At 38.3% G+C, this 26253-nt stretch overlaps 1 protein-coding gene across 5 annotated transcripts in view; it reads right to left on the bottom strand.

Annotated features, from left to right (window-relative positions):
• The window catches only part of GRAMD2B (GRAM domain containing 2B), a 132350-nt gene that overhangs the window by 69165 nt on the left and 36932 nt on the right, over nt 1–26253 (bottom strand). For 2 of the 5 annotated variants that reach the window (XM_032156546.2, XM_032156547.2), the window contains exon 1: nt 1588–1651. The exons of 1 other annotated variant lie outside the window; for it this stretch is intronic. In XM_032156546.2, coding sequence (XP_032012437.1) covers nt 1588–1651 — 64 coding nt within the window. Of the gene's footprint in view, nt 1–1587; nt 2125–26253 lie in introns of those variants that run through there. 2 more of the 5 variants (XM_032156548.2, XM_032156549.2) reach the window with 1 other exon arrangement.

The following is a 26253-nucleotide window of genomic DNA, read 5'->3' on the forward strand; positions in this document are numbered from 1 at the left end:
AGCACATTTTCTTATTCATTCGTTGATGGACACTTAGGTTGATTTCATATCTTGGCTATTGTGAGTAATCTGCAATGAACATTGGAGTGCTGCATATCACCCCTTTAAGTACAGGGCTGCTAGTATGATTGTTTGGCTATAAAAGATGTGCATGCTGACTAGTATTAGGAAGTGAGGTTGCAATGGTCTGTGTGGGTCCAGATCATGAAGGATCTTAAAATCTTGGCAGAGGAGCCTATTTTTAAGAGTAGGCCATGGAAGGCCATCATAGATTCTGGAACAGAGGAACCGGTGTACAGCACAGTGGTTATAAGTTCATGCTGTAAAGTTAGGAGACCTGGGCTTGAATCCTGGCTGCTCTTTTATTAACTGTGTGACTCTGCCTAGCTGCTTAGCTTCTCAGAGCTTCAGTGCTTTTATCTGCAACATGGAAATAATAGCACCCGCCTCATTCTTTGTGAGAATGCATTTAAAGTGTTGAGCACACTCCCTGTCACATAGTAAGCACTCTCAGTAAGTGCCAGCTACTATTACTTAGGAGGCTAAGGCTCTAGGTGATGAGGCCTACATGGGTGCAGTTACAGATGCAGGGAAATTGCGAGGAGCAAGTCATTCTAATCCTCTTAGAAGAAATGTCCATTGGGACACCTAGACTTCAAGAAGACTTTGAGCTTAGTGATAATCTAAGTTATGAAGTTCAAAACAGAAGTTAGACCGGGTTTCTAAGCACAAAAATTTGGCAACTTAAAATGATTTCAAAGTGGAATTATCACATCAGCATATCCTTATAATAATATATATCCCTCCTTCCTAAATTATTCATATCCTGATACCTGAACAAGAGTTTTTAGAGCTCAGAAGGGTTAGTGTCTAAAATCATAGACTGAATTAGAAGTGACTTCAGTAGGCTTAGAAAATACCACTTTGTAGGAAAAAACAACCAACCTCTCCTCCCAAACCAATTTTACCCAAGACTGCAAAATAGATAAATATTTTAACAGTAGAGAAGACTCAGTTATAGGCTAAACTCTTTATCATACCTTGTCTGTGTGTTTAATGTGGCAATGGTCACCAAAGTCCCTTGAAGTACAGTAATATTCATTTGTGCCTCCCCCATCCCCACTCTGCTCTTGAAGTTCCAGAAGGGCAGATCCAAAATAACATTTATCCTTGTATTGCCCATCGTTATTGAACAAGTAGGTACTCAATTATTTGCTGAACTAAAATGAATTTGTGAAAATGGTCATTCTAAATGAAGGGCTGTGTTGGGACTTTGAGCTTCAATGTGGTTAGGCTTATTTTCTACAAAATTATTTTCCCAACATCCAGTGAGTTTTGAATTAAGAGAATTTGTTTAAATCCTACAGTAGACTTTTCAATCAATCTAAACCATCTCCTTAACTGAATATCTAGACAGACAGAGAGAGTGAGAGAGACACAGAGAGAGAGAGACAGAGAGAGAGAGCGCCACAAGATTGCCCATGTAGGAACTCCAGAAATCCGCATCCACCCAAAACGCGTCCCGGGGCAGAGAAGTTTAGGCTGCGCTCCTCCCACCTTGGATGGGTCCCAGCTGAGAATACTCACTGGGCTGAGCCAAGTTTGCTCTCCCTCTTCCCGAGCACTTTCGCAGGCTTCGTGTCTTCCACATCTTGCTGTAGTTCAGTCATCGGGGCCGTGTCCGGAGGGCACCTTCAGACTTCCGCGCGCCTGGCTCTCCCCCGGCTTCTAGGTCCCGGTGCGCAGGCCAAGCAAGCGGCGCCGTGCCCTCCCCTGCACCCTCGGCGCCGTGCCCTCCCCTGCACCCTCCGCCCCGCGCATCCAGGCCGGGCCGCCCGCGCCGAGCTCTCGGGGCCGCGGACCTGGACACGTCGGAGCGGGCGCGATTGGTCCGACCCAGTGTGGAAGAGCCGAGAGGGAGGGAAGGGGAGGGTCGAAGCGAAGTGACAGCCTCTTTCCCCAACCCAGGAGGCAGAGAAGAGAAAAAGGAAACCTGTTGAACGAGTCTTTCGGGAGAGGAAGCTAATTGGCCAAGCAGGTGGAACTTTTGCCTAAGAAGGCACAATCCGTTTAGCCTCCTGGTAAATTAGCCTTTTTGTTTTCTATCCCGACGGTAACAGGGGGATTTTTAAAGAGGGCAGCCGGCTCTAGATACCGGAAATAGAGACCTCTGAGTGGGACGCCCTGTCACACAAGTGCGCTGTGTGGGCTGGCCTATGCCCCGTCCTAAATTATTCAAACAGGATATTGCTTCATTGAGGGACTGCCTCTTCTGCTTAAACAATAGGTCTGCTCAATTTTTTATGTGGGAATAACAAAGGTAATAAGTAGTTGCCTTTGGTGGTGTTTTGGTTAACCCTTCATCGTTCTGGGGGTGGGGGCGGTTAGAGGGGAAAAGAAGAAGCAACCATCAAAATCTTCAAATATTGGGTTATGACTGATCTCATCAAAATCAAAATTGGTGTTTGATAATTCCCAAGCCGTCTCTTTGTTGCCCATAGTTGTGCAAGTACCTTATTTACTCTGCACTCAACCAGTACCGTGAATGCCTCTTCTTCCCACCTTTTGGTGACATTTTGATTTGCCTGTTCTAAGGTTTTGCATTGGAAGCATCCGTTCATTCATTCATTGAACAAACTTTTGAGAGCTACCAAGTTCCAGGCATTGCTCTCAACCAGGGGTGTCCAATCTTTTGGCTTCCCTGGGCCACACTGGAAGAAGACAAACTTTCTTGGGCCACACATAAAATACACCAACCCTAAGGATAGATAATGAGCTTTAAAAAAGGTCTGTGCAGAGGCCGGGCACGGTGGCTCACACCTGTAATCCCAGCAGTTTGGGAGGCCGAGGCGGGTGGATCATTTGAGGTCAGGAGTTCGGGACTGGCATGGCCAACATAGTGAAACTCCATCTCTACTAAAAATGCAAAAATTAGCTGGGTGAGGTGGGGCAGGCGCCTGTAATCCCAGCTATTTGGGAGGCTGAGGCAGGAGAATCGCTTGAGCCTGGGAGGTGGAGGTTGTGGTGGGCCAAGATGCACCACTGCACTCCAGTCTGGGTGACAGAGTGAGGCCCTGTCTCAAAAAAAAAAAAATTCCGTGCATAAATGTCACAATGTTATAAGACAGTTTATGAATTTGTATTGGGCTATATTCAAAGCTGTTCTGGGCTGCAGGTTGGGCAAGCTTATGTAAACATTGACTTGTTATAGCAAATAACATTTGTGTTGGTGGTTTTCTAATTTGCTATGGAGTAGTTGACAATTGGAATAATTAATATAAAACGTTATTATTGGAAGCCTGACTTGACTTCAAAGCAATTACAAGTGGCAACAGTAGAGCATGACATGCCTGGGAAAAAACCACTAACTATGTTCTGGGGCCGCAAGTCCTTCATTTTTCTTTTAAAATAAAGTTTAGATTTAAGAGTCTTACAAAGACTATACAACCATAGTATGTACATGTATGTATGTATGTTTGTAGGGTGTACGTGTGTGTAAAACACCTAACCTAAATAACTTCAAACATTTTGGAGGTGCAAGTTCTTTCCAAAGTTTTCTTATTCCTTCTCTTTTTACATATGTATCATTAGGCTGAGAGAACAAAATCATCTTTTTGTAGCCTGCTTGCTCCAAAATTGATGCTTGTGACATTTGAAAAATAAGTAAAGAAAAAAGCTTACATAAATTCTAGAAGAGTTGGCTTAGTCAGGCCTCTCTCTCTTTTTTCGTCCTGACCACTGACCGCTTTGCTATAGGAGCTGTGCTAGGTGGGATGGGGAAAGCTCTGGGTGACCTGAAAGCTTGAAGGCTGTCTCCTTGGTGCCCATAGTTGTCTCTTCCTGGGGACATTCCTGATGCCTTCACCTCTACGTCTTTGCTCGAGATCCCCACCCTCCTCAGGATAGGGATAGGTTTGGAACAGAGATGAGGTTGTCAATTTCCCAAACTCTGGATGAGGACTCTCAGATCTCAAGTGCCCTCCAACTTCTCATTACAGAGCTCAGATCATACTGACTTCCCCCCTAAGTAATTTTTTTACTGTGGTAAAATATACATAACATTACTATTTATCATTTTAATAAGTGTATAATTCAGTGGCATTCAACACTTTCACAATGTTATTTAACTATCACCACTTATCTGTACCCAAAACTTTTTTTTATCATCCTTAGCGTAAACTCCCATTAAACACATTAAACAATAACTCTCTCTTTTCTACCTCCTCCCAGCCTCTGGTAGCCTCTAGTTTACTTTCTGTCTCTATAAATTTGTCTGTTTTAGGTACCTCACATAAGTGGAATCATACAATATTTTTCCTTTTGTGTCTGACTTGTTTCACTCAGTGTAACGTTTTAAGGTCAATCCATGTCATAGCATATATCCAAATTTCATTGTTTTTGGCTGGATGATATTCCATTGCATGTATATACCACATTTGGGTTGCCCATTTATCTGTTGATGGACACTGAGGTTGTTTCTAGCTGTTGTCTATTGTGAATGATGCTGCTATGAACATGAGTGTGCAAATGTTTGTCTGAGTCCCTGATTTCATTTCTTTTGGATATATACCTAGGAGTAGACTTGCTGGGTCATATGGTAGTCTATGTTTACCCTTTTGAGAAATCATGGTCAGGCCTCTTTTAATGCATGAGTAAGGGCAAGTATTCAAAGCAGTCTTAGCATGGGCTTATGGCTCAATTAAAGAGCACTCAGTTATCCTGAAATAGCTTAAAGTTCTTTAGTGCATGGTATGAGGACTTCCAATGGTGTGGTTTTAAGTGAGAAGGAGCAGGTGAGGTTGAAGTGGAAGGCAAGGCAGGTAGGGAAAATATCAGTCTTTTCCTAGAGTGGAAGAATTAGAAAGGAGCAAGTAAGCTACAATATTTTACCTACTGATGTTTGCTTACGTTTAAAAGGCATTATTAAACAACTGCCTAATTTGTTTATTCTTGGGGCTATTCTACAGTAATATATGGAATATAGTATTCAAGAGGCACAGCAGATAAACAATAAAGGAAATGTCATTGCCATGTGACAAAATAGCGATGTAAGATTATGCCTATGATATGTGAGAGAGGAGACAAGAAAAAAAGATTATGGCTAAAATATGTTTTAGGATGCCCTTTGATGTTGCACCAATAAGAGACATTATTTTTCTTCCGCTAAGTCTCTGGGAATCTAAATTCTTGTTTTTAAAAGCAAAGAAGATTTCTTTTCTTTTCTTTCTTTCTTTTTTTTTTTTTTTTTGAGAAAGAGTCTTGCTCTGTTGCCCAGGCTGGAGTGCAGTGGCACGATCTCAGCTCACTGCAACCTCCGCCTCCTGGGTTCAAGCAATTCTCCTGCCTTAGCCTCTCGAGGAATTGGGACTACAGGCACACACCACCACGCCCAGCTAATTTTTGTATTTTTAGTGGAGACGGGGTTTCACCATATTGGCCAGGCTGGTCTCGAACTCCTGACCTGGTGATCCGCCTACCTCGGCCTCCCAAAGTGCTGGGATTACAGGCGTGAGCCACCGTGCCTGGCAAAAGCAAAGAAGATTTCTAGCTGATACTTTTTCTAGTTTTTAAAATCACTTTGGCAGAAGATGCCAGACATGACACCTTTGGTGGGTGGGAGCTTCTATGCAAACAGCTTTGATGTTTGATATTGGTCAGATATTGGCCTCCTTAACATTGAGCACATACACCATGCATCTGTTCATAGGCTTGGGGGAAGAATACAAACAATGTGTTTGGAGACTTGAGTGGAGATTTGGGTGCAAGGTGACATGGTTTGGCTCTGTGTCCCCACCCAAATCTCATGTTGAATTGGGATCCCAAGTGTTGGAGGTGGGAAGTGATTGCATCATAGTGGTGGTTTCTAATGGTTTAGCACCACCCTTCTAGTGTTGTCTTGTGATAGAGTTCTCATGAGGTCTGGTTGTTTGAAAGTGTGGGCCGGGTGCGGTGGCTCACGCTTGTAATCCCAGCACTTTGGGAGGCCGAGGCGGGCGGATCAGGAGTTCAGGAAATCGAGACCACGGTGAAACCCCGCCTCTACTAAAAATACAAAAAATTAGCCAGGCGTGGTGGTGGGCGCCTGTAGTCCCAGCTACTCCGGAGGCTGAGGCAGGACAATGGCGTGAACCCGGGAGGCGGAGCTTGCAGTGAGCCGAGATTGCTCCACTGCATTCCCGCCTGGGCGACAGAGTGAGACTCCGCCTCAAAAAAAAAAGGAAAGTGCATAGCACCTCCTCCTTTGCGCTCTCGCTCTCTCTTGCCTCTCTCTCGCTTCACCATGTGAAGATGGTGCTTGCTTCCCCTTTGCCTTTCACTGTGATTGTAAGTTTCCTGAGCCCTCCCCAGAAGAAGTCTGCACTGCCGACAGAACCGTGAGCTGATTAAACCTCTTTTCTTTATAAATTACCCAATCTCAGGTAATTCCTTATAGCAGGGTGAGAATGGACTAATACACAATGTATGGTCAAATATTATAGTTACCTAACTTAAAACATGTGGTGAGGTGAGTATTTATTAACCAATATAAGTATAGGTAAGTATCATCACATGCCTATAATTTTTTGCATATTGTCTGATGATAGGTTTTAGAAGATGTTGATGACCTTATCAAGATGAAACCTGGAAGCTCTGTAATAACTTAACTATTCATGATATTTTATAAGTAAAAGAATTCCAGGAACAGTTCTCAGACCACTCCTGTTTTCAATTAAAGCCAGTATCCAAAGAAGAAAATGGGAAAAATGGAGAGAGTTCAGAAGAGAAACACACAGTGACAACGAAGGACTTAATTCTAAGACTTTCAAAAAAATCGAAAGAATGAAAGTTGAGAAGGATTATCTGAATGGGTACCTTTGTTGAATGATTTATGTCAATATGAAGAAAAGGTTCCCAATGAATATAACCATGAAACATTGGAATGGAACTCTGTAGTAGATTATGGAATCTTCTATGCTGGAGGGCTCTGAAAATAAGATTAAAAAATTTAGTAGAGTAGTTTTAAGCCAATATTTCCAAAGCCAAGTGATACTGCAGATTGAGATATTTGAAATCTTCTATTTCTCTTCCTAGAGATGAAGAAACCACTATGCTTAGCACTCATGTTCAGAGGAATAGGCAAGATGGCAAGGGCTTACTGGTCCAGGGGCCAGAGGGTAGTTTTGAAACACTAATTTAAATCCGGTTCATTGAGAAAGCAGAAGCAGTAAAAAACTCTTCCAGTTCATGTTATTTTTTAAGAATTAAAATAAATGATGCTACAGAAACAATACATTAATACCTATCTCAGAGTTTTAAAATACATGCCTATTTTGTATATGGCACATGTTACAGATCACCATGTGTGAATTGGGAGGGCCCCTGTGATCATCCAGCACGGTGGTTTTCATGCTCGGTTCTGCAGGAGGCCAGGGCTCTTTGGTCTAGTGAGGGGAGGACCCAGCACTTGAACTTAGGTGTTCTGACTCCTCGGCCTATTTCCTGCTACTATTTCAATGCCATCTCTCCTGCTTCAATTAGGACTCTTCTACTTGTATCTGTTTAATATATTTGTGTTCTTTCTTAATTTCTATTTGGCCTGCCACAAACTGAACACAATTTAAAAATAAAATTCCACCATCATTTTTCAGCGAAGAGCCCAATCTCTCATGGAGTTCAGTGACTTGGCCAAAATTACAGTGGTCTCATGAGAACAAAGATCCAGTTTTCCTGACTTGCAGGGGGGTACTTTTAGGGTTGTAGGAGAGTGAACGTGCAAAACAAATTTTGTTAGTGGCAAAGACACATATCTTGTAGGAGAGTATGTTGGAGAGAAAGCCCAAGGACCTTCAGGTGGGAATACAATGTTTGTGGGGAAAGAAACATTTGAATCTAGAGTTATCTTTGGTGGCTGCATTTTGCAGTTATCTGTTGCTGTATAACTAACCACCTCAAAACCTGGTGGCTTAAAACAATAATTTATTATTACCTCTCATGGTTCTGTGGATTGACTGGGCTCAGCTGAATGGTTGTCGCTTGTGGTCACTCATGCATTTGAACTCAGATAAAGGCCGGGTTTGAAGTCATTTCAAAACTCAGCTAAGCTGGATGTGCAAGATGGAATTTTCATTCCCAGGTCTGGCGCTTCAGCTGGGATGGCTGGAAGAGCTGAAGGCTAGCTGAGCATTTCAGTGTCTGTGCAGTGCTCCATGTGGCTAGCTTTGGCTGCCTTACAGCATGTCCATCTCAGTACAGTTGGATTTTTTTTTAACTTGTTCTCTGGCATCCTCCAGACCATGTGTCCTATAACACCAAGGTAGAATCTACAAGGCTTCCTATGAGACAGTTGGAGGTCATGCAGCTTTTCCTATGCTACATTCTCTTGGTCAAAGGTAAGCCATAGGGCTAGCCCAGATTCAAGGTGAGATAACTACACAAGATGTGAATACCAACTCACTAGGGGCCATCTAGAGAGACCACGTATCACAGTGCAGATAATAGATTAGGCCCTCTGACTATAGATACTTTGTCATTAGGCATGTGGGTAAATGGACATTTCTAACAGTACTGTTGTAAATGCATGAGATATAGAAGTGAACAAAACAGGTAAAACCCATGCTGTTGTGGCTCTGACATTCTAGTGGGAGAGACTGAGAATTTAACAAGTCAGTACATAAATAACACAGTTTCAATGGGTAAGAGATATAAAGAAAATAAAATAGAAAAGGATAGAGCTTGAGGGAGGCCTATTTTACGGGATCATCAGGGAAGCTTCTTTGAGAGGTGACATCTCGGCTAAGCCTTTGGTGAGTAGGAGGAAGCAATGTGAAGGTCTGGTTGCAGAGCTTGCCAGCCAGAGGGAAGAGTGAAGGTACAGACCCTGAGCCAGGACTGGGCTTGGCATATTTTAAGAATGGAAAGAAGGCCAGTGTTCTCCACTGTGCCTGGAATTTATACTCCCTTATGGGAGGAGGAGAAGGTTGGCGGGAGAAGGATGGTATCTCACAGAAAATGTTTTCTGTCCCTTGGTTTATTATCTGTCCTCTCCCACAAGAATGGAATCTTCTCAAAGACAAGAACCTTGTTGGTCATGTTCGCTTCTGTGTTCACAGTGTCTAGTTCATGTTAGATGCTCAATAAATATTTGTTGAGTGAATGAATCATTGAGTGGTTGTTTCTAACTACTGAGTTTCAACCATAGTCCTGTGGAACTCTTACTGACCTGAGATATTCTAATGTTGAATAATTACTCTTTTTTTTCACTTTGCGGGAAGAAAAGAAGTAAGCGAAAAAGAAATATGACAATAATTTCTTCCCCATAATAAAAAGGAAAATCTTTGGTTCATGCTACTTACCAAATGACTCCTAGTGGAGTGCAAGTGCCTCTACCAGATTAGAAAGGTCCCATGACTCTCAGATGGTTTAGACCTGGAGCAAGTCCAAGAATCACTGTTTATAATCCACAGGCAACAATTTAGGGTTATGGAATCTCTCATATTTTCTCAGAGAAACATTCATACAGCTACTTCCTTTCCTTGTTTTGGGAACTGATGATCACACCATCAATATTAGTCCTGGCCTTTCTCTTTCCTCCTGCCACGATTGGCATGTTCTTTTTCTTCGTGTGAAATGTTTTGACAATGCAATCCATGCATTGCAACTGACAGATCATTTTGAAGTAGTTAATGTTTAATCATGGTTAGTATCTCTATATTACATATTTTCTTTCTATCACTTATATTGTATATTTTCTATTGCTTATTCTGACTTTTCATCTTTTTAAATATATTTTCTTTTTCTTTTTTGACAACTTCTGTTATTATAGCATTTTGTTATATTTTCTCCAGTCTTTTCTCTATGTAGCACTATTCATTTTTAAAAATCATTTGAAACTAATAAGTTGAAACAAGGAAGGAAAGGGGGAACCAAAGAGAAGGGAATGCAGAAGACTTCTACTCCTCAGGCAAATAAGAAAGATTTTCTACTTTGCTCAAGTAGCCACAGATTTATTTTACTTTCACTTTTTGGTTGAATCTTTTAAATAGAACCTTCACTTGAGGCAAATTGTGTAGCCCTCCCTCTTTCTCTCCTTCCCACCCTTCCTTGCTTCCTGGCTTCCTTCCTTCCAACAAACATTTTTTTTTTTTTGCATGCCTTTTACATGTCAGGCCATATTCTGGGTGATGGAGATATAAAAATAAATAAGCACCATGATTGCTATAAGTGAGTTTGCAGTCCAGTAGAAGAAACCTATCAATAAACAGATATTTACAAAACATACATTCACACACAGAACCTTACTCAGAAACCATCATGTTCTTACATCACAACTAGATATGGTGCCAGGTAACATCATGGTGTTAAATGGAGAGAAAGAAAAGGGCTGACCATTTGATGCTTTGTGTTCTTTTGTTTTGGGTCACGCACAAACCACTCATTCCCAGTTGTCCACCCCCTGCATCCCCCATGCATCTGAACAACTTTTAGAACAGGCTCTAGGCTGGAAGTCAGGAGAACTGGGCTCTATTCCAAGCTCTGTGCTTTGTACTGGAATGTGATTAATGGAATACAGCACTGAAGTAATAGAACTACTGGCCTTAAGGAAGGGGCTCTAGATTGCATAATTATAGCAGTATCTCTTCTTTCTGTCTTTATATAGACAAACTACAGAAATGGGGTAAGGGAGACTTTTTACATAGAAATGTATAAACCAATTGCAAAACCTTGAAAAAAATGTTCATGAGGAGAGGGTAGTTATTGAAGTCTATTTACCTGGGAAGATAAGTGCATTTACCATCTTCCTATAGGGCTCTGTAATTTGCATTAGCTTCTACATTTAAAAGCATACCAGGTGGGGCATGGTGGCTCATGCCTGTAATCCCTTTGGGAGGCTAAGGTAGGAAGATCACTTGAGCCCAGGAGTTTGAGCTCAGCCTGGGCAGCATAGTGAGACACTGTCTCTACAAAAAAAGAAATTAAAACAATTAGTCAAGCATGGTGGCATGTGCCTGTAGTCCCAGCTATTTGGGAGGCTGAGACGGGAGGATCACTTGAATCTAGGAGATCAAAGCTGGAGTGAGCCATGACTGACTGAGCCATTACCCTGCAACCTGGGTGACGAGTGAGACCCTGTCTCAACAACAACATACAAGAATACCAGCTGAAAACAGAACATTTCCCTGTGTGTTAAGATCCCAGACTAATTCAAGTCAGAATTTAGTTTTTATTTTTAGTAGTAGTTGAGGAAATCAAATTAAAGAGTTATCTTTATTCCATATCAACAAATATATGATAAACTCTCTAATAAGACACCTATCACAGGGTGATTCAGACATTGGAAATAGACAGACATTGGTCTTATAGAATTTGAAGCCCCCAGATTTTGAAAAAATATTGTATAAATTTGCAGTGACACTACAAAGAATCAGGTGATGAGAGCTGGTGGGAATAGTCTTGATTCCTGGCTTCTTAGTTGTATTTCCCAGGTGGTCCTACAGTATTTACTTTTCTGCACTAGATGTCTAAGGGATTTTCGATGGTATTTTTTTAGTAAACAACTCTCCTTGTTTGAGCTAGTTGAGGGAGTTGTCCTGGAGATAAGAGAGTCCTGACTGGGGGGTAGAATAAGGGAATGGTTAAGAGTCAGATTAATCTGAGAATCGTAATATGCACTTTACTACCTTGGACAAGTGACTTGCCTTCTCTAAGCCACATTTTTTCTTATCTATGGGGAAAAATGGGAATAGTAGTAGCAACTGTTTTATAGAATCATTAGGGATAAAAGGTTCAATTCAATGAGAAATCTTAACTATCCTAAATATATACCCACACAGCATTGGAGCGCACAGATTCATAAAACAAGTACTTCTAGGCCTACAAAAAGATGTAGACAGTCACACAATAATAATGGGGGACCTCAACACCCCACTGACAGCCTTAGTCAGATCATCAAGGCAGAAATCTAATAAAGCCATTTCTGGACTTATATTCGACACTTGACTAATTGGACCTAAGAGACATCTACAGAACACTCCACCCACCACAGAATATATATTCTCATCTGCACGTGGAACATACTTCAGGATTGATCACATGTTCAACCTCATGTTCAGTCTCAATAAATTAAAAAAAATTGAAATCATACCAGCCATAGTCAAAATGGTTAGAAAAATTGATTCGAAGAAGCTCTCTCAAAACTACACAATTACATGGGAATTTAAAAACTTGCTTCTGAATTACTTTTGGATAAACAACAAAATTAAGGCAGAAATCAAGAAATTATTTGAAATAAATGAAAACAGAGACACAACATACCAAAATCTCTGGGCTGCAGCAAAAGCAATGTTAAAAAGAAAAGTTTACAGTGCTAAATGCCCACCTCAAAAAGTTAGAAAGCTCTCAAATTCATGATCTAACATCACCCCTAGGGAAACTAGAAAAACAAGAACAAACCCCTAAGTTACTAGAAGAAAATAAATAACTAAAATCAGACGAGAACTGAACAAAATGGAGACTCTGAATTCCATTCAGACAGTGAAACCAAAAGTTGGCTTTTTGAAAGGATAAACAAGATCAACAAACTGCTAGCTAGATTAACAAAGAAAAAAGAGAGAAGATATAAATAAGCACAATCAGAAATGACAAAGGTGACATTACAATCTATCCCACAGAAATGCAGAAGATCCTCAGAGACTATTATAAACACTTCCATGCATATAAGCTAAACTCTAGAGGAGATGGCTAAATTCCTGGAAACACATAGTCCCCAAGATTGAATCAGGAAGAAATTGAAACCCCGAATAGACCAATATCAAGTTCTGAAATTGAAATCAGTAATAAAAAACCTCCCAATCAGAAAAAGCCCTGGATCAGATGGAGTTGTAGCCAAATTCTACCAGAAGTACAAAGAAGAGCTGGTACCAATCCTACTGAAACTATTCCAAAAAATTGAGGAGAAAGGACTCTTCTCTAACTCATTCTATAAAGCCAGAATCACCCTGATACCAAAACCTGGCAAAGACACAACAAAAACAAAACTATAGGCCAATACCCCTGAGGAACATAGATGCAAAAATTTTTAAGACAATACTAACAAATTGAATCCAGCTGCATATCCAAAAGATAATTCTTCATAAACAAATAGGCTTCATTCCTGGGATGCAAGGTTGCTTCATTATATGCAAATCAATAAAAGTGATTCATCACATAAACAGAATTTAAAACAAAAACCATATGATTATCTCAATAGATGCAGCAAAAGCTTTTGATAAAATCCAACATTCTTTCATGATAAAAACTCTTAAGAAACTAGGCATCAAAGGAACATACCTAAAAATAATAAGAGCCATCTATGACAAAGCCACAGCCAACATCAGATTGAACAGGCAAAAACTGGAAGCATTTTCCTTGAGAAGTGGAACAAACAAGGATTCCCAGTGTCACTAATCCTACTCAACATAGTTCTGGAAGTCCTCGTCAGAGCATTCAGGCAAGAGAAAGAAATAAAAGGCATCCAAATAGGAAAAGATGAAGTCAAATTATCTCTCTTTGCTGATGATATAATTCTATACTTAGAAAACCCTAAAGACTCTGCCTAAAGACTCCTGGAACTTAAAAATGACTTAGTGAAGTTTCAGGATACAAAATCAATGTACAAAAATCAGTAGCATTTCTATACACAAATAATGTTCAAGTTGAGAGCCAAATCAAGAATGCAATCCCATTTAAAATAGACACACACACACACACACACACACACACACACACACACACACCCCAGAAATATATCTAACCGATGACGTGAAAGATCTCTACAAGGAGAACTATAAAATACTGCAACAAGAAATCCTAAATGACACAAACAAATGGAAAAACACTCCATGTTCATGGATTGGAAGAATCAATATTGTTAAAATGGCCATACTACCCAAAGCAATCTACAGATTCATTGCTATTCCTATCAAGCTATCAACATCATTTTTAACAGAATAAAAGAAAAATACTGTAAAATTCACATGGAACCAAAAAAGAGGCTAAATAGCCAAGGGAATCGTGAGCAAAAAGAACAAAGCTGGAGACATCAAATCACCTAATTTCAAACTATACTATAATGCTACAGTAACTGAAACAGCATGGTACTGGTACAGAAACAGACACATAGACCAATGGAACAGAATAGAGAACCCACAAATCAAGCCACACGCCTACAGTCATCTGATCTATGACAAAGTTGTCAAAAATAAGCAATGGGGAAAGGACTCCCTTTTCAATAAATGGTGCTGGGATAGCTGGCTAGCCATATACAGAAGAATGAAACTGGACCCCTGCCTTTCACCATATACACAAATTAACTCAAGATGGATAAAAGATTTTAATGTAAGACCTCAGACTGTAAGAATCCTAGAGGAAAACCTAGGAAACACCATTTTGGACACTGGCATTGGGAAATAATTTATGATTATCCTCAAAAGCAACTGCAACACAAACAAAGATTGACAAGTGGGACCTAATTAAAGAGCTCTGCACACCAAAAGAAACTATACACAGACAACTTACAGAATGGGAAAAAATGCTCAGAAACTATGCATCTGACAAAGATCTAATATGCAGAATCTAGAAGGAACTTAAACAATTGAACAAGCAAAGAACAAATAACCCTATTTAAAAATGAGCAAAAGACATGACCAGATATTTCTCAAAAGAAGACATACAAACAGTCAACAAACATATGAAAAAACGTTCCACATCACTGACATCAGAGAAATGCAAATCAAAACCACAAGGAGATACCGTATCATACCAGTTGGAATGGTTACTATGAAAAAGTCAGAAAACAACAGATGCTGGTGAGGCTGTGGAGAAATAGGAATGTTGTTGTGTATAAAAACAACAGTTGTTATACTGTTAGTGGGAATGTAAATTAGTTCAGACACTGTGGAAGGAAGTTTGGAGAGTTCTCAAAGAACTTAAAACAGAACTACCATTTCGACCCAGCAATCCCATTACTGAGTACATATTCAAAAGAAAATTAATCATTGTACCAAAAAGACACATGCACTTGCATGTTCCTTGCAGCACTATTCACAATAGCAAAGAAATGGAATCAACCTAGGTGCCCATTAATGGTGGATTGGATAAAGAAAATGTGGCACATATATACCATAGAATACTATGCAGCCATAAAACGTATGAAATCATGTCCTTTGCAGCAACACGAATGCAGCTTGAAGCCATTATCCTAAGTGAATTAACACAGTAACAGAAAACCAAATATCACATGTTTTCACTTATACGTGGGAGCTTAACATCAGTTACTTATGGACATAAAGACGGCAACAGTGGACACTGGGGACTAATAGAGCAGGGAAGGAGGGGAGCAAGGGTTGAAAAACAAACCTCTGGGTACTATGCTCAGGACCTGGGTGATGAGATCAATCATACCCCAAACCTCTGCATCAGGCAATGTGCAGGTAATAAGCCTGCACATGTACCCCAAGTCTAAAACAAAAGTTGAAATTATAAAAAATGAAAAGATACTCATTAAAAAAACCAAAAATAATATAGAATCATTAAGGAATATAAAGAGATAATATATACAAAGGACTTAGCACAGTATACCAGGCACATAGCACTCAATTCATATCCATTATTGGTTATCACCACCATCACATCATTATTAGCCAGAGTAGTAGTTTTACAAATTGAGAATATTGCCCTCCTTTAGTTCATCAGCCCTCTTAATGGCAACCCACAGTGTGTGGAGTATTATGACACGTGCTAGAGGAAGTTACTAAAGATATACAAGATGTGACCTCTGTCCCCATCTGAATCCTCAACCCTATTTATGCTGAATCCTTGTCAGAAGTTAAGCCTGTATATTTAGATCGGAGCCATTTTTATGTTTAACTCACTAGATCTCAGCCATAATCTCTCTTGTCTATTTGATTTTTCTTCCTCTTGTGAGTGGAAGGAAAGGAAGATGCTTTTGCCACCCCGAAAGCTCTAGCTTAAGTAGTATAAGAGTCATTGGAATTAAGAGTTAATCAATATGAACTCTGATGGAATAGAGGCTTATGATAGCTAGAGTGACTGTATGTCCTGGTTTACTTAGGACAGTCTTGATTTAGTCCTGCGGTTCTGGCATGTTTATAATAGAGACTCTTTTCAATCTTAACAGGTGTCCCTGTCTGTAACATTTGTTGATAGCCAATCTATAGTAGGGACCTAACTAAAATATCATATTAGCTCAGTTGTTTAGACTAGGCACCTAATGAACCAAAATCTTGGATCTGATTGCCTTGCTGTCCAAGCAGGCTACTTACCTCTGTCACTCACTATACTCCCTACTCCTATTAAATGGCTTGAAATTTATCAGAAAGGTGGGGTGAAAGGAAATGTAGCAAGAATGTCAAATTATCACAATTACTTGAAAAATACTCAAGCTCCTGCTCCATTGATGTCAAATCAGAAGCATTTCTTTATGCACAGAGCAGATAGCTTTATGACCCAGTACAGAGTTTGTTATTGTTATTACTTATCTTGGCTTTCAGAACCACAAAACAGAATTTGTGTTCAAACTTCATTGAAAATCATACTTCTGTTGACAGTGAGGTTGAAAGCAATCTGGCTTACTTCTCCAGATGCTTTCTTTACCTATTTTTCTCTAGAAGAAAGAAATCATCAGTAATCTGACTCTTCCACAGTAAAAACCTAAAGGCTGCTTCTTGGAAGCCCCAGCTATGATTTTTCAGTTTATCACCCAGTGAACCAATTCCTTAAAGCCTTGGGTATCCAGGGGTTACTAAAACTCCAATAAGTAAGCTCTGTAAATAGTACGCAGCAGAAAACATAACAAAATCAAATTTAGGATTTCTTTTTCATTTTCTATTTTTGTTATCTTCTCTATTTAAAAGTCTAGATGGGGATTGCCTTGGGGCTGTAGACTGAGAAGGGGGTAGAGGACTTTTAGGGGCATTGGAAATATTCTGCATATTGATCTAGGTGGTGGTTAGTTACATGGGTATATGCATATATAAAAATTGAGTGTATGCTTGAAATTTGTGCGTTTTAATGTATATAAGTTAAATCTCAATTTTATTTTTATTATTATACTTTAAGTTTTAGGGTACACGTGCACAACGTGCAGGTTAGTTACATATGTATACATGTGCCATGTTGGTGTGCTGCACCCAGTAACTCGTCATTTAACATTAGGTATATCAATTTTAAAAAGTAAAAAGAAAAGCCCCAAACTTCTTTAGCCAGAGCTGGTAAAAAATGTATTCTGAGTTAGTAAAATAATAGAATGAAGGACAAAACAACAACATAAATATCTTTTTTTTCTTTTAGACATGAGTATGATCTTTGTCTCTATATTTACTTTTTTTCTGTGGATAAATGCCTCCTTTTCTCTGCCTTTACTTAGTCTTTGACAATAAAGCTTCAAATTATGACAAATGAGTTTTTAGGTAGGACTTTTTCGCCTACTTTTATTCAAATATTTATTTTAGTATGTAACACTAGAACATTTTAAACTCTTAACTACACTTTTCTTTGGCTTTATAAAATCTATGTAATATCTATTATAAACCTCCTAGGCCATATCAGTCATGGTTTATGAATGGCATGCAACTTTACTACTTGGTTCCTAGCTTATCGTGTGGCTGTTTACTAAGTTTGTTGAGCTGTATAATCAAAAGAACCAAGAAAAGCAAATGGTGTTTTAATATAAAATAGCAGGATGGCAACTTAGAAATTTCTAGATTAAAAAAAAAAGATATCCTCAAGGAGACTATCTTTTGCCATCTACTGCCAAAGGGTATTCTAATAACGTGTAGCTAATCATGTAATGATCTGGTTTACTAGACTTAGGTGAATTCAAAGACTGAGATTATATGCAATTAAAGAAAAAGAAAGGGAGTGGGGAGAGTAAAATTAATTGAGTGCTTCCTCTGTGCCAGGCACTGTGCCTCGCACGGATTATTTAATCTTTACAAATCTGTGAGGATTGTCTTATTGTACCATTGAGGAAGCTTAGATTCAGGAATGGCAAATAACTCACCCAAGTCACACAACTGATAATTTAGTTGTGTTGGTTTTCAAAGGTTGCTCTTTTCCCACAATGTACTATCTCTGGTGATGTCACAGATGAATTAAGAAGTACTTAAAAGAGCCAAAGGGATTTTAGAGATAATGTCATCAATTCCATTTGTTTGGAGATAAACAGCATCCAGGGAGGTTATATTGGGTCCAAATGGGCAACATAGAACTCAACTACCAGTTCTTCCCAGACGCTTCCTCTACTCCTCTTCCTACCTCCTCACCTTATTCTGTATCCCCAGTCATAGTCAGGATTAAAATCTTTTGCGTGTTTCATTATGAGTGGTTAAGAGTAAGCAGCCTCTGGAACCTGGGTTTAAATCCATGATCGACCACTTACAAGTTGTGTGACCTTCAGTAAGTAACTTAGCTTTGGTTTCCTCAGTGTAGAAAATCAAAGAGTGGTTGTGATAATTAAAATATGGAGAGTCCTTAGAATGGGATGTGACCTGTAGAAAGTGTCCTATGAGTATTCATGATTTATTGTTTGTTATTATGTTGTATAATTCTTCTTCTGTGATTTATTGTTACATGTGTACAGGGTTGTCTACCTGTTGACATGGAGATGGTGTCTTATACACCTTTGTAATGCACTCCTCTTCCTCTCCTCCTCTTAGTGCCAAGATCAATGCTTAATCATTCTAGACATGGAACAAAGTCCTATTGGATGAATTTGGTTTTCCCAGTTAATGACTTTCCAAATTTTCCCAGTTAATGACTCTATCAAGTATAGAATCCAAGACTCCCCTGTCATAATCTGCTACTCTTGAGGATCCTGATTGTTGATTTCCAGGCTGGCATTTTCTCCCTATATTCCTCATTTCTTTTAGGAATCCAAAAATATAGGAGTAGCTGCATATGCCCACGATTTCACTTAGGAATTGATCATTTCTTTGTTGTTCCTTTAAGGGGTTAACATGAAGCATGTACTGACTTTCTATTCTTGGCATCATGTCCTTGATGCAAACTGGTCGAAGGTAACAAGTAATCCTAATATGTGCTTTTTACCCACAGCTTCCCATTTCTGTTGACACTGGTACTTTTAACTCCCTCTACTAGCTACCACAAAGAAAAATAAGGGGCTTAACTTTTTTTGCTTTCCTTGACATTTTCCCTCTCTACCAGATATTACAATCACAAAAAGGGTTTCATTTCCTTGGGTTGTGTTCAGACTGTACAATCCTGGGATTTCCTGATTTCAGGGGAGGTAGCTATTGTCTTTTGATTTCCACTCAGAGAATTTAACATTAGCATTTCAATAGCACCACAATTGTTTTTGAAAGTATGGTATGTAGAACTTTGTGACAAACCTTCTAAAAATGTGGACAATAGCTATCAGACTTTAGCATTCCATCTTCTTTTGGCAAAGTGGTGGATTTTTTTTAAAACAACAAATTTCATCTATATTAAGATGTAAATACTGCTCAACATCTAATGCTTGAAAAAATGATGCTATTATTCCACTGTGAACTTTATAAGTTGGTTTGTTCCAGATAGCCTCTTCCTTATTAGCAGAACTTGGGGGATAATTATACGTATTTAGAAAATCTTTCTGACCTTTGTGAAAGTTTAGAGACTTTTATGTTCCTCTATGTAAGTCTTTCAGTGGGTGGAGATATAAGTTGCCTTAAGTAAGAGGAAACTCAGTATAGGAAGGTTTTGAATAAAATTACAACAAAATATGTAACTTTATTAAATACTTAATTTTACATTAAGATGAATTTATTTTAAACTGTTAAAACTTTTTTTTCCCCTGCTCTTTTTTCCCCTAGAGCCTAAACTTCGTAAAGGATGGTTCATTTTCTTTTCTGTTGAGCCCTTTATTCCTAGTGCCTATTACAAGTGCTCAGTAAATATTTCTGAGCAATAAATGATGACTTAATTAATCAGAAAAACACTCTGCATAGTACAGGCAACAGCCAACTTACAAGTGCATTGTGTTCCACATGGCATTTTGTAATTCATTATTAGGATGCCAAATATACTTTCCTACATAAAGAGTAATGTGGAAAGAACTCAGATACCTAGGTTTGCTCATAAAATGAGTTTATCACGTATTGTAAATTCGACCGTTTTAACTACCCCAGTAGCAAACTTTTCTGGGTTAGCTTGGGAATCAGATAATTTTTTAAAAACTTGTTTATGTGGAGAAGGTACTTCTTATCCCAAGGTGACCTCTACACTGAATTAAGAAATATATTTCTTTCTGTGTGAATATTAATCAAATGGTATTCAGAGAGATGGAGAACTGGCTGCCAAGGAGGAAATGGCAACTTCTTCATTGCTTTGGAAAGACTTGATCCTAACTCCTGGCTCTATAAAAATACTTGCCTCCCACTAAATTCCCCATTACATTATGAAGATTTCTAATTCCTTATGTGACCTTCTCCTTTTAGCCTCACATTCTACATAATTACCTCAGCCCCTATGGAAAATAGAAAGAAAACTCTAGAACAAATTCTGAATTTACTACAGATTCCTAGGCCTTTATCCAAAACTCATGGGGCCAGATGTGTTTTTGAGTTCAGAGATATTTTTGGATCTTAGAAAGGTAATATGACACATATGCTGTATATTACATAATATCCTTGGCCTGTAATTCAACACAATAATATTTCTTTGGCTAAATGTAAGACTATTCCCACAAAGTGAGATAAATAGATACCGCTCATAGCCTTACGTCACGTAAATTCAGGTTCTGCTTGTAAAATTATAAAAGTTGTTTGGTGTTCAGTAACCCTTCTATCTCAGAATTGTGGGTAAGGGACTGTGGACCTGTCAAAGAGATAATGTATCAAATAAGAAAATTATAAAGGTGGTTCCGGTCTTCAGACTGAGTTCTGAGCTGCAGGGACCCTACTCAGAGACAGAGCAGAATTACATTCTTTGAAGAGGTTGGTGTTGTACCCGGAATGAAGGCTCAATTTATAATTCAAGGTGGTATTTACCAAGGTAGTATTTGCTTCCTGGGTTAGGCAACCCTTGGGTTCATTAGCCTTAAGTGTTATTATTAGTGAGCTTATTTCTTAGTAAGCCAGGCTTTCTGCATTGGCTAAAAGAATGGTACACTTGGAGAGAAAACTCTTTCACTTTTCCTTTTTCCACTTAGGGTGGGGTGACAGGAAACCATAGTGATGGCCTGGAGTCCCAGCGAGGATGCTGGTAGAAGCCCTGCAGATACATAAAAAGGAAGGATGCTATTGAAGGCACTGGATGTGAGTGCTGATACTAGAACAGGATGGAGGCTGAAAACCAATTTAGCTGGGCCTCCCTACCTAGGCTTTTGATTTTCCCTGTGGCTAATTCAGAAGTCACAAAATAGACTCTCAGCTATATATGACAAGTAAGTTTGTTTTGTTAGAATTTGAATGCCTACCAGTGAACCAGGCACTTTCCAATTTGCTGTGTCACTTGCTGGGATTAGAGTGACCCCTGTATATGACCTGGGATGACAGGGTTACCTCAATATTTAATTGTCTGAGTCAATCAGCAACAGTGATATCTTGACTAAGCTGAATACATATGGTCTACTCAAGATACAGTATTTAATGTCTACCCAAAACACTGTATAATAATGTAAGCTATAATTTTTCCGTATGGTAGTAAACTTTTCTAAGTGCTAGGTAAAGCAGATTTATATTCAGAGGTTTCCATAAAACACTCCTTGTTGGAACAAGAGAAATGGAGCAGGTGCATCCACAGAAAAGATTTAAGAGGCCCTGCAAATTTCTAGCCTGGATGACTGGTAAAGGTCTTTCTCTCTTGAAGCCAGTCAGTAAAGAATGGAGGTGCTAACTGATTCTTCAAATGTGAAGATAGCAATGAAAGACTTCAAAGAACATGAAAAAAAATCAAGGAAACATGATTCCACCAAAGGAACACAGTAATATTCCAGTAACTGAACCCAAAGAAATGGAGACCTATGAACTTTCTGACAAAGAATTAAAAATAATTATTTTAAGAAAGCTCGGTGAGCTATAAAACAGCACAGATAGACAACTTACTGACTCAGGAAAACAATACATGAACAAAATCAGAAGTTTAACAACCAGATAGAAATAATAAAAAAGAACCAAACCAATTCTGGAGCTGAACACAATTACTGGACTGAAAAATTCAATAGAGAGCTTAAGCAACAAACTTGATCAAGCATGAGAAAGAATCTGTGAACTCAAAGACCCATCATATGTTATTTTTCAATCCAAGGAGATTGAAAGAATAAAGAAAAAAGAATTTTTAAGAATAAGGAAAGCCTAAGAGATTTATAAAACACCATAACCAAACCTATATATGCATTATGAGAGCCTCTGAAAGAAAAGAGAAATGGGAAAATTGGCTGAAAACTTCCCAAATCTTGGGGAGGGATATGGACATCAGGTTCATGAAGCTCAAAAGTTTCCAAACAGGATCAACCTGAAGAAGATTATATGGCAACACATTATGATCAAAAGTCAATGACAGTGTTTTGAAAACAGCAAGAGAAAAGTTACTTGTCACATACAAGGGAATATATGTAAGACTATCAGAAGATTTACCAGCAGAAACTAGCCTGCGAGGAGAGAGTAGGATAATATTTTCAAAGTGCTGAAAGAAAAAACTGCCAACCAAGAATACCATACCTGATAAAACTGTCCTTCAGAAATAAAGGAGAGACAGACTTTCCCAGACAAACAAAAGTGGGAATTCATCACCATTAGGCCTGCCTTATAAGAAAAGTAAAGGGCATTCTTCATGTTGAATGAAAGATGCTAATTAGTAACATGAAAACACATGAAAATGTGTAACTCACTGGTAAAGAGAAGTATATGGTAAAATTCAGAATACTCTAATCCTGTAATTGGCAGTGTGTACATCACTTCTAACTCTAGTATAAAAAGATAATAGACAAAAGTATTAAAAATAACTAAAGCTATAATAATTTGTTAATAGATACACAATATTAATAGCTATAAATTGTGACATTAATAACAAACTGTATGTGTGAGAAATAAAAGTGTAGAGTTTTTGCATGAAATTGGAGTTATTATCAGCTTACAATAAGGTAACTGTTATAACATAAGATGTTCCTTGTGATTACCATGAAGTTTAGATTTAAAATCTATTTTTTCTTCTATAGTCACTCCTGCTTTATCATTTGCATGAAGTATCTTTTTTTATCTTTTCACTTTCATGTGTGTCTTTAAATCTAAGAAAAACCTCTAGTAGACATACAGAAGATAAAGAGAGAGGATTCAAAACATACCACTATCAAAAAAAAAAATCAAATCACCAAGAAAGGAACACAGGAACCATAAAACAGAAAATAATTAACAAAATGGCAATAATGAGTCCTGTATTATTGATAATTACTATGAATGTAAATGGATTGAAATCATCAATAAAAAAACATAGAGTGGCTGAATGGATTAAGAAAATGGGATCCAGTAATATTCTGTATATAAGAGACTCACTTTAGATTTAAAGACATACATGAAAGTGAATAGCTAAAAAAAGATATTTCATGCAAATGGTAACCAAAAGAAAGCAGGAATGACAATAGAAGAAAAAAATAGATTTTAAATGTAAAACTGTCTCTAGAGTGAAAGATCACTGTATAATGTTAAAAGGGTCAATTCAACAGAAAGATATAGCAACTATAAATATATTGTATTAGTCCATTTTCACACTGCTATAAAGAACTGCCTGAGACTGGGTAATTTATAAACAAAAGAGGTTTAATTAACTCACAGTTCTTTATGTCTGGGGAGGCCTCAGGCAACTTACAATCATGGTGGAAGGTGAAGGGGAAGGAAGACATGTCTTACACGGTGGGAGGAGAGAGCAAAAGGGAGGAACTGCCAAACACTTTTAAACTTCTGAGAACTCACACACTATTACAAGAACAGCACGGGGGAAACTGCCTCCATGATCCAATTACCTCCCACTAGATGCCTCCCTTGACATGTGGGGATTACAATTCAAGATGAGATTTGGATGGAGACACAGAGCTAAACCATATCATATACACAAAACATCAGAGGACCTAAATATATTATATAAAGCAAATACTGACAGATCTAAAGACAGAAATTAAGAGCAATACCATAATAGTAGGATACTTCAATACCCCACTTACACTAATGGATAGAACATCCAAACAGAAAATTGATAATGAAACATCTGACTTGAAAAACACTGTAGACCAAATGTACCTAACAGACTTATATAGAACTTTCCACTCAACAGTACCAGAATACTCATTTTTCACAAGTGCACATGGAATATTCTCCAGGATAGATCACGTATTAGGTCACAAAGTAAGTCTTAACAAATTCAATAAAGTCAAAATCATTCCAAGAATCTTTTCCAACCACAATGGAATGAAACTAGAGATAACAGCAAGAAAACTGTAAAATTCACAAATTTGTGGAAATTAAATTACACACTCCTAAATAATCATTGGATATAAAAGAAACTCAAAAGATAAGTTAAGAAGTATCTCCAGACAAAGCAAAATGAAACACAACATACCAAAACCTATGAGATACAGAAAAAGCAGTTCTAAAAGGAAAGTTTATAGTGATGAATGCCTATGTTAAAGAAGAAGAAAGATTTTGCAAAAACAATCTAACTTTATACCTTAAGAAACTAGAAAAAAACCTCAACTAATTAAGCCCAAAGTTAGCAGAAGGAAGGAAATCATAAAGATTAGAGTCAGTGTAAATCAAACAGAGAATAAAAAGAAGAAAAAAATCAATGAAACTAAGAGTTGGTTTTTAAAAAAGTTAAACAAAATTGACAAAGTAGAGTAACCAAGCAAAAAAGACAGAAGACTCAAATAATTAAAGTCAGAATTGGGAGAGGAGACCTTACAACAAATATCTAAGAAATAATAGGGACCATAAAAGATTATTATGAACAATTATATGCCAAAAAACTGGGTAAATTAGAAGAAATTCCTAGAAACATACAACCCACCAAAATTGAATCATGAAGATACGGAAAACCTGAGCCGACCACTAGCAAATAAGGAGATTGAATCAGTATTAAGAAATCTTCCACTGAGATGGGAGGGTTGCTTGAGCTCAGGAGTTCAGGACCAGCCTGGGCAACATAGAGACAACTTTCTCTACAATAATAAAAAAATTAGTTGGCATGGTGGTGCATGACTGTGATCCCTGAAACTTGGAAGGCTGGGGTGAGAGGATCACTTGAGCCTGGAAGGTTGAGGCTGCAGTGAGCCATGGTCACACCACTGCACTCCATCCTGGGTGACAGAGCAAGACCCCATCAAAAAAAAAAAAAAAAAAAAAATCTCCTAACAATGAAAAAACATTCAAGGACCAATGACTTCATAGGTAATTCTACTGAATACTCAAAGAAGACTTAATAGCAGTCCATCTTAAATTTTTCCAAAAAAATAGAAGAGGGGACACTTCCAAATTTTTTCTATGAGGCCATCATCATCTTGATACCAAACCCAGACAATGACACTGTATGAAAATAATCCTACAGGCCAACATTACTGATGAACACAGATAGAAAAATTTTCAACTAGCAAACTAAATTTTATAGTACATTAAAAGGATCATATATCATGATTAAGTGGGATTTATCCCTGGGATGCAAGGTTAGTTCAACATATGCAAATCAATAAATGTGATACAACACATTAACAAAATGAAAGAAGAAAACCACATGATCGTCTCAATAGGCACAGAAAAAGCCTTTGACACAGTTCAACATCCTTTCATCATTAAAATTGTCAATAAAATACATATAGAAGGAACTTAAGAAAATAAAGGTCAAAGCCAGGTGTGGTGGCTCATACCTATAATCCCTGCACTTTGGGAGGCTGAGTTGAGTGGATTATTTGAGCTCAGGAGTGAAGACCAGCCTGGGCAACATGGAAAAACTCCATTTCAACAAAAAATACAAAAGTTAGCCAGGTGTGGTAGTGCATGCCTGTAGTCCCAGCTACTCAAGAGGCTGAGATGGGAGCATGGCTTGAGCCTGGAAGGTGAAAGTGGCAGTGAGCCAAGATCACACCAGTGTGCTTCAGCCTGGATGACAGAGCCAGACTCTGTCTCAAAAATAAATAAATAAAGTAAAAGTCAATATGAAAACCACACAGCTAACATCCTAAACAATGGGGAAAAACTGAACGCTTTCCCTTTAAGAAACTATCAACAGAATGTA

Source organism: Hylobates moloch, unplaced genomic scaffold, assembly GCF_009828535.3.
Source record: "Hylobates moloch isolate HMO894 unplaced genomic scaffold, HMol_V3 SCAFFOLD_6, whole genome shotgun sequence".
NCBI lineage: Eukaryota > Metazoa > Chordata > Mammalia > Primates > Hylobatidae > Hylobates > Hylobates moloch.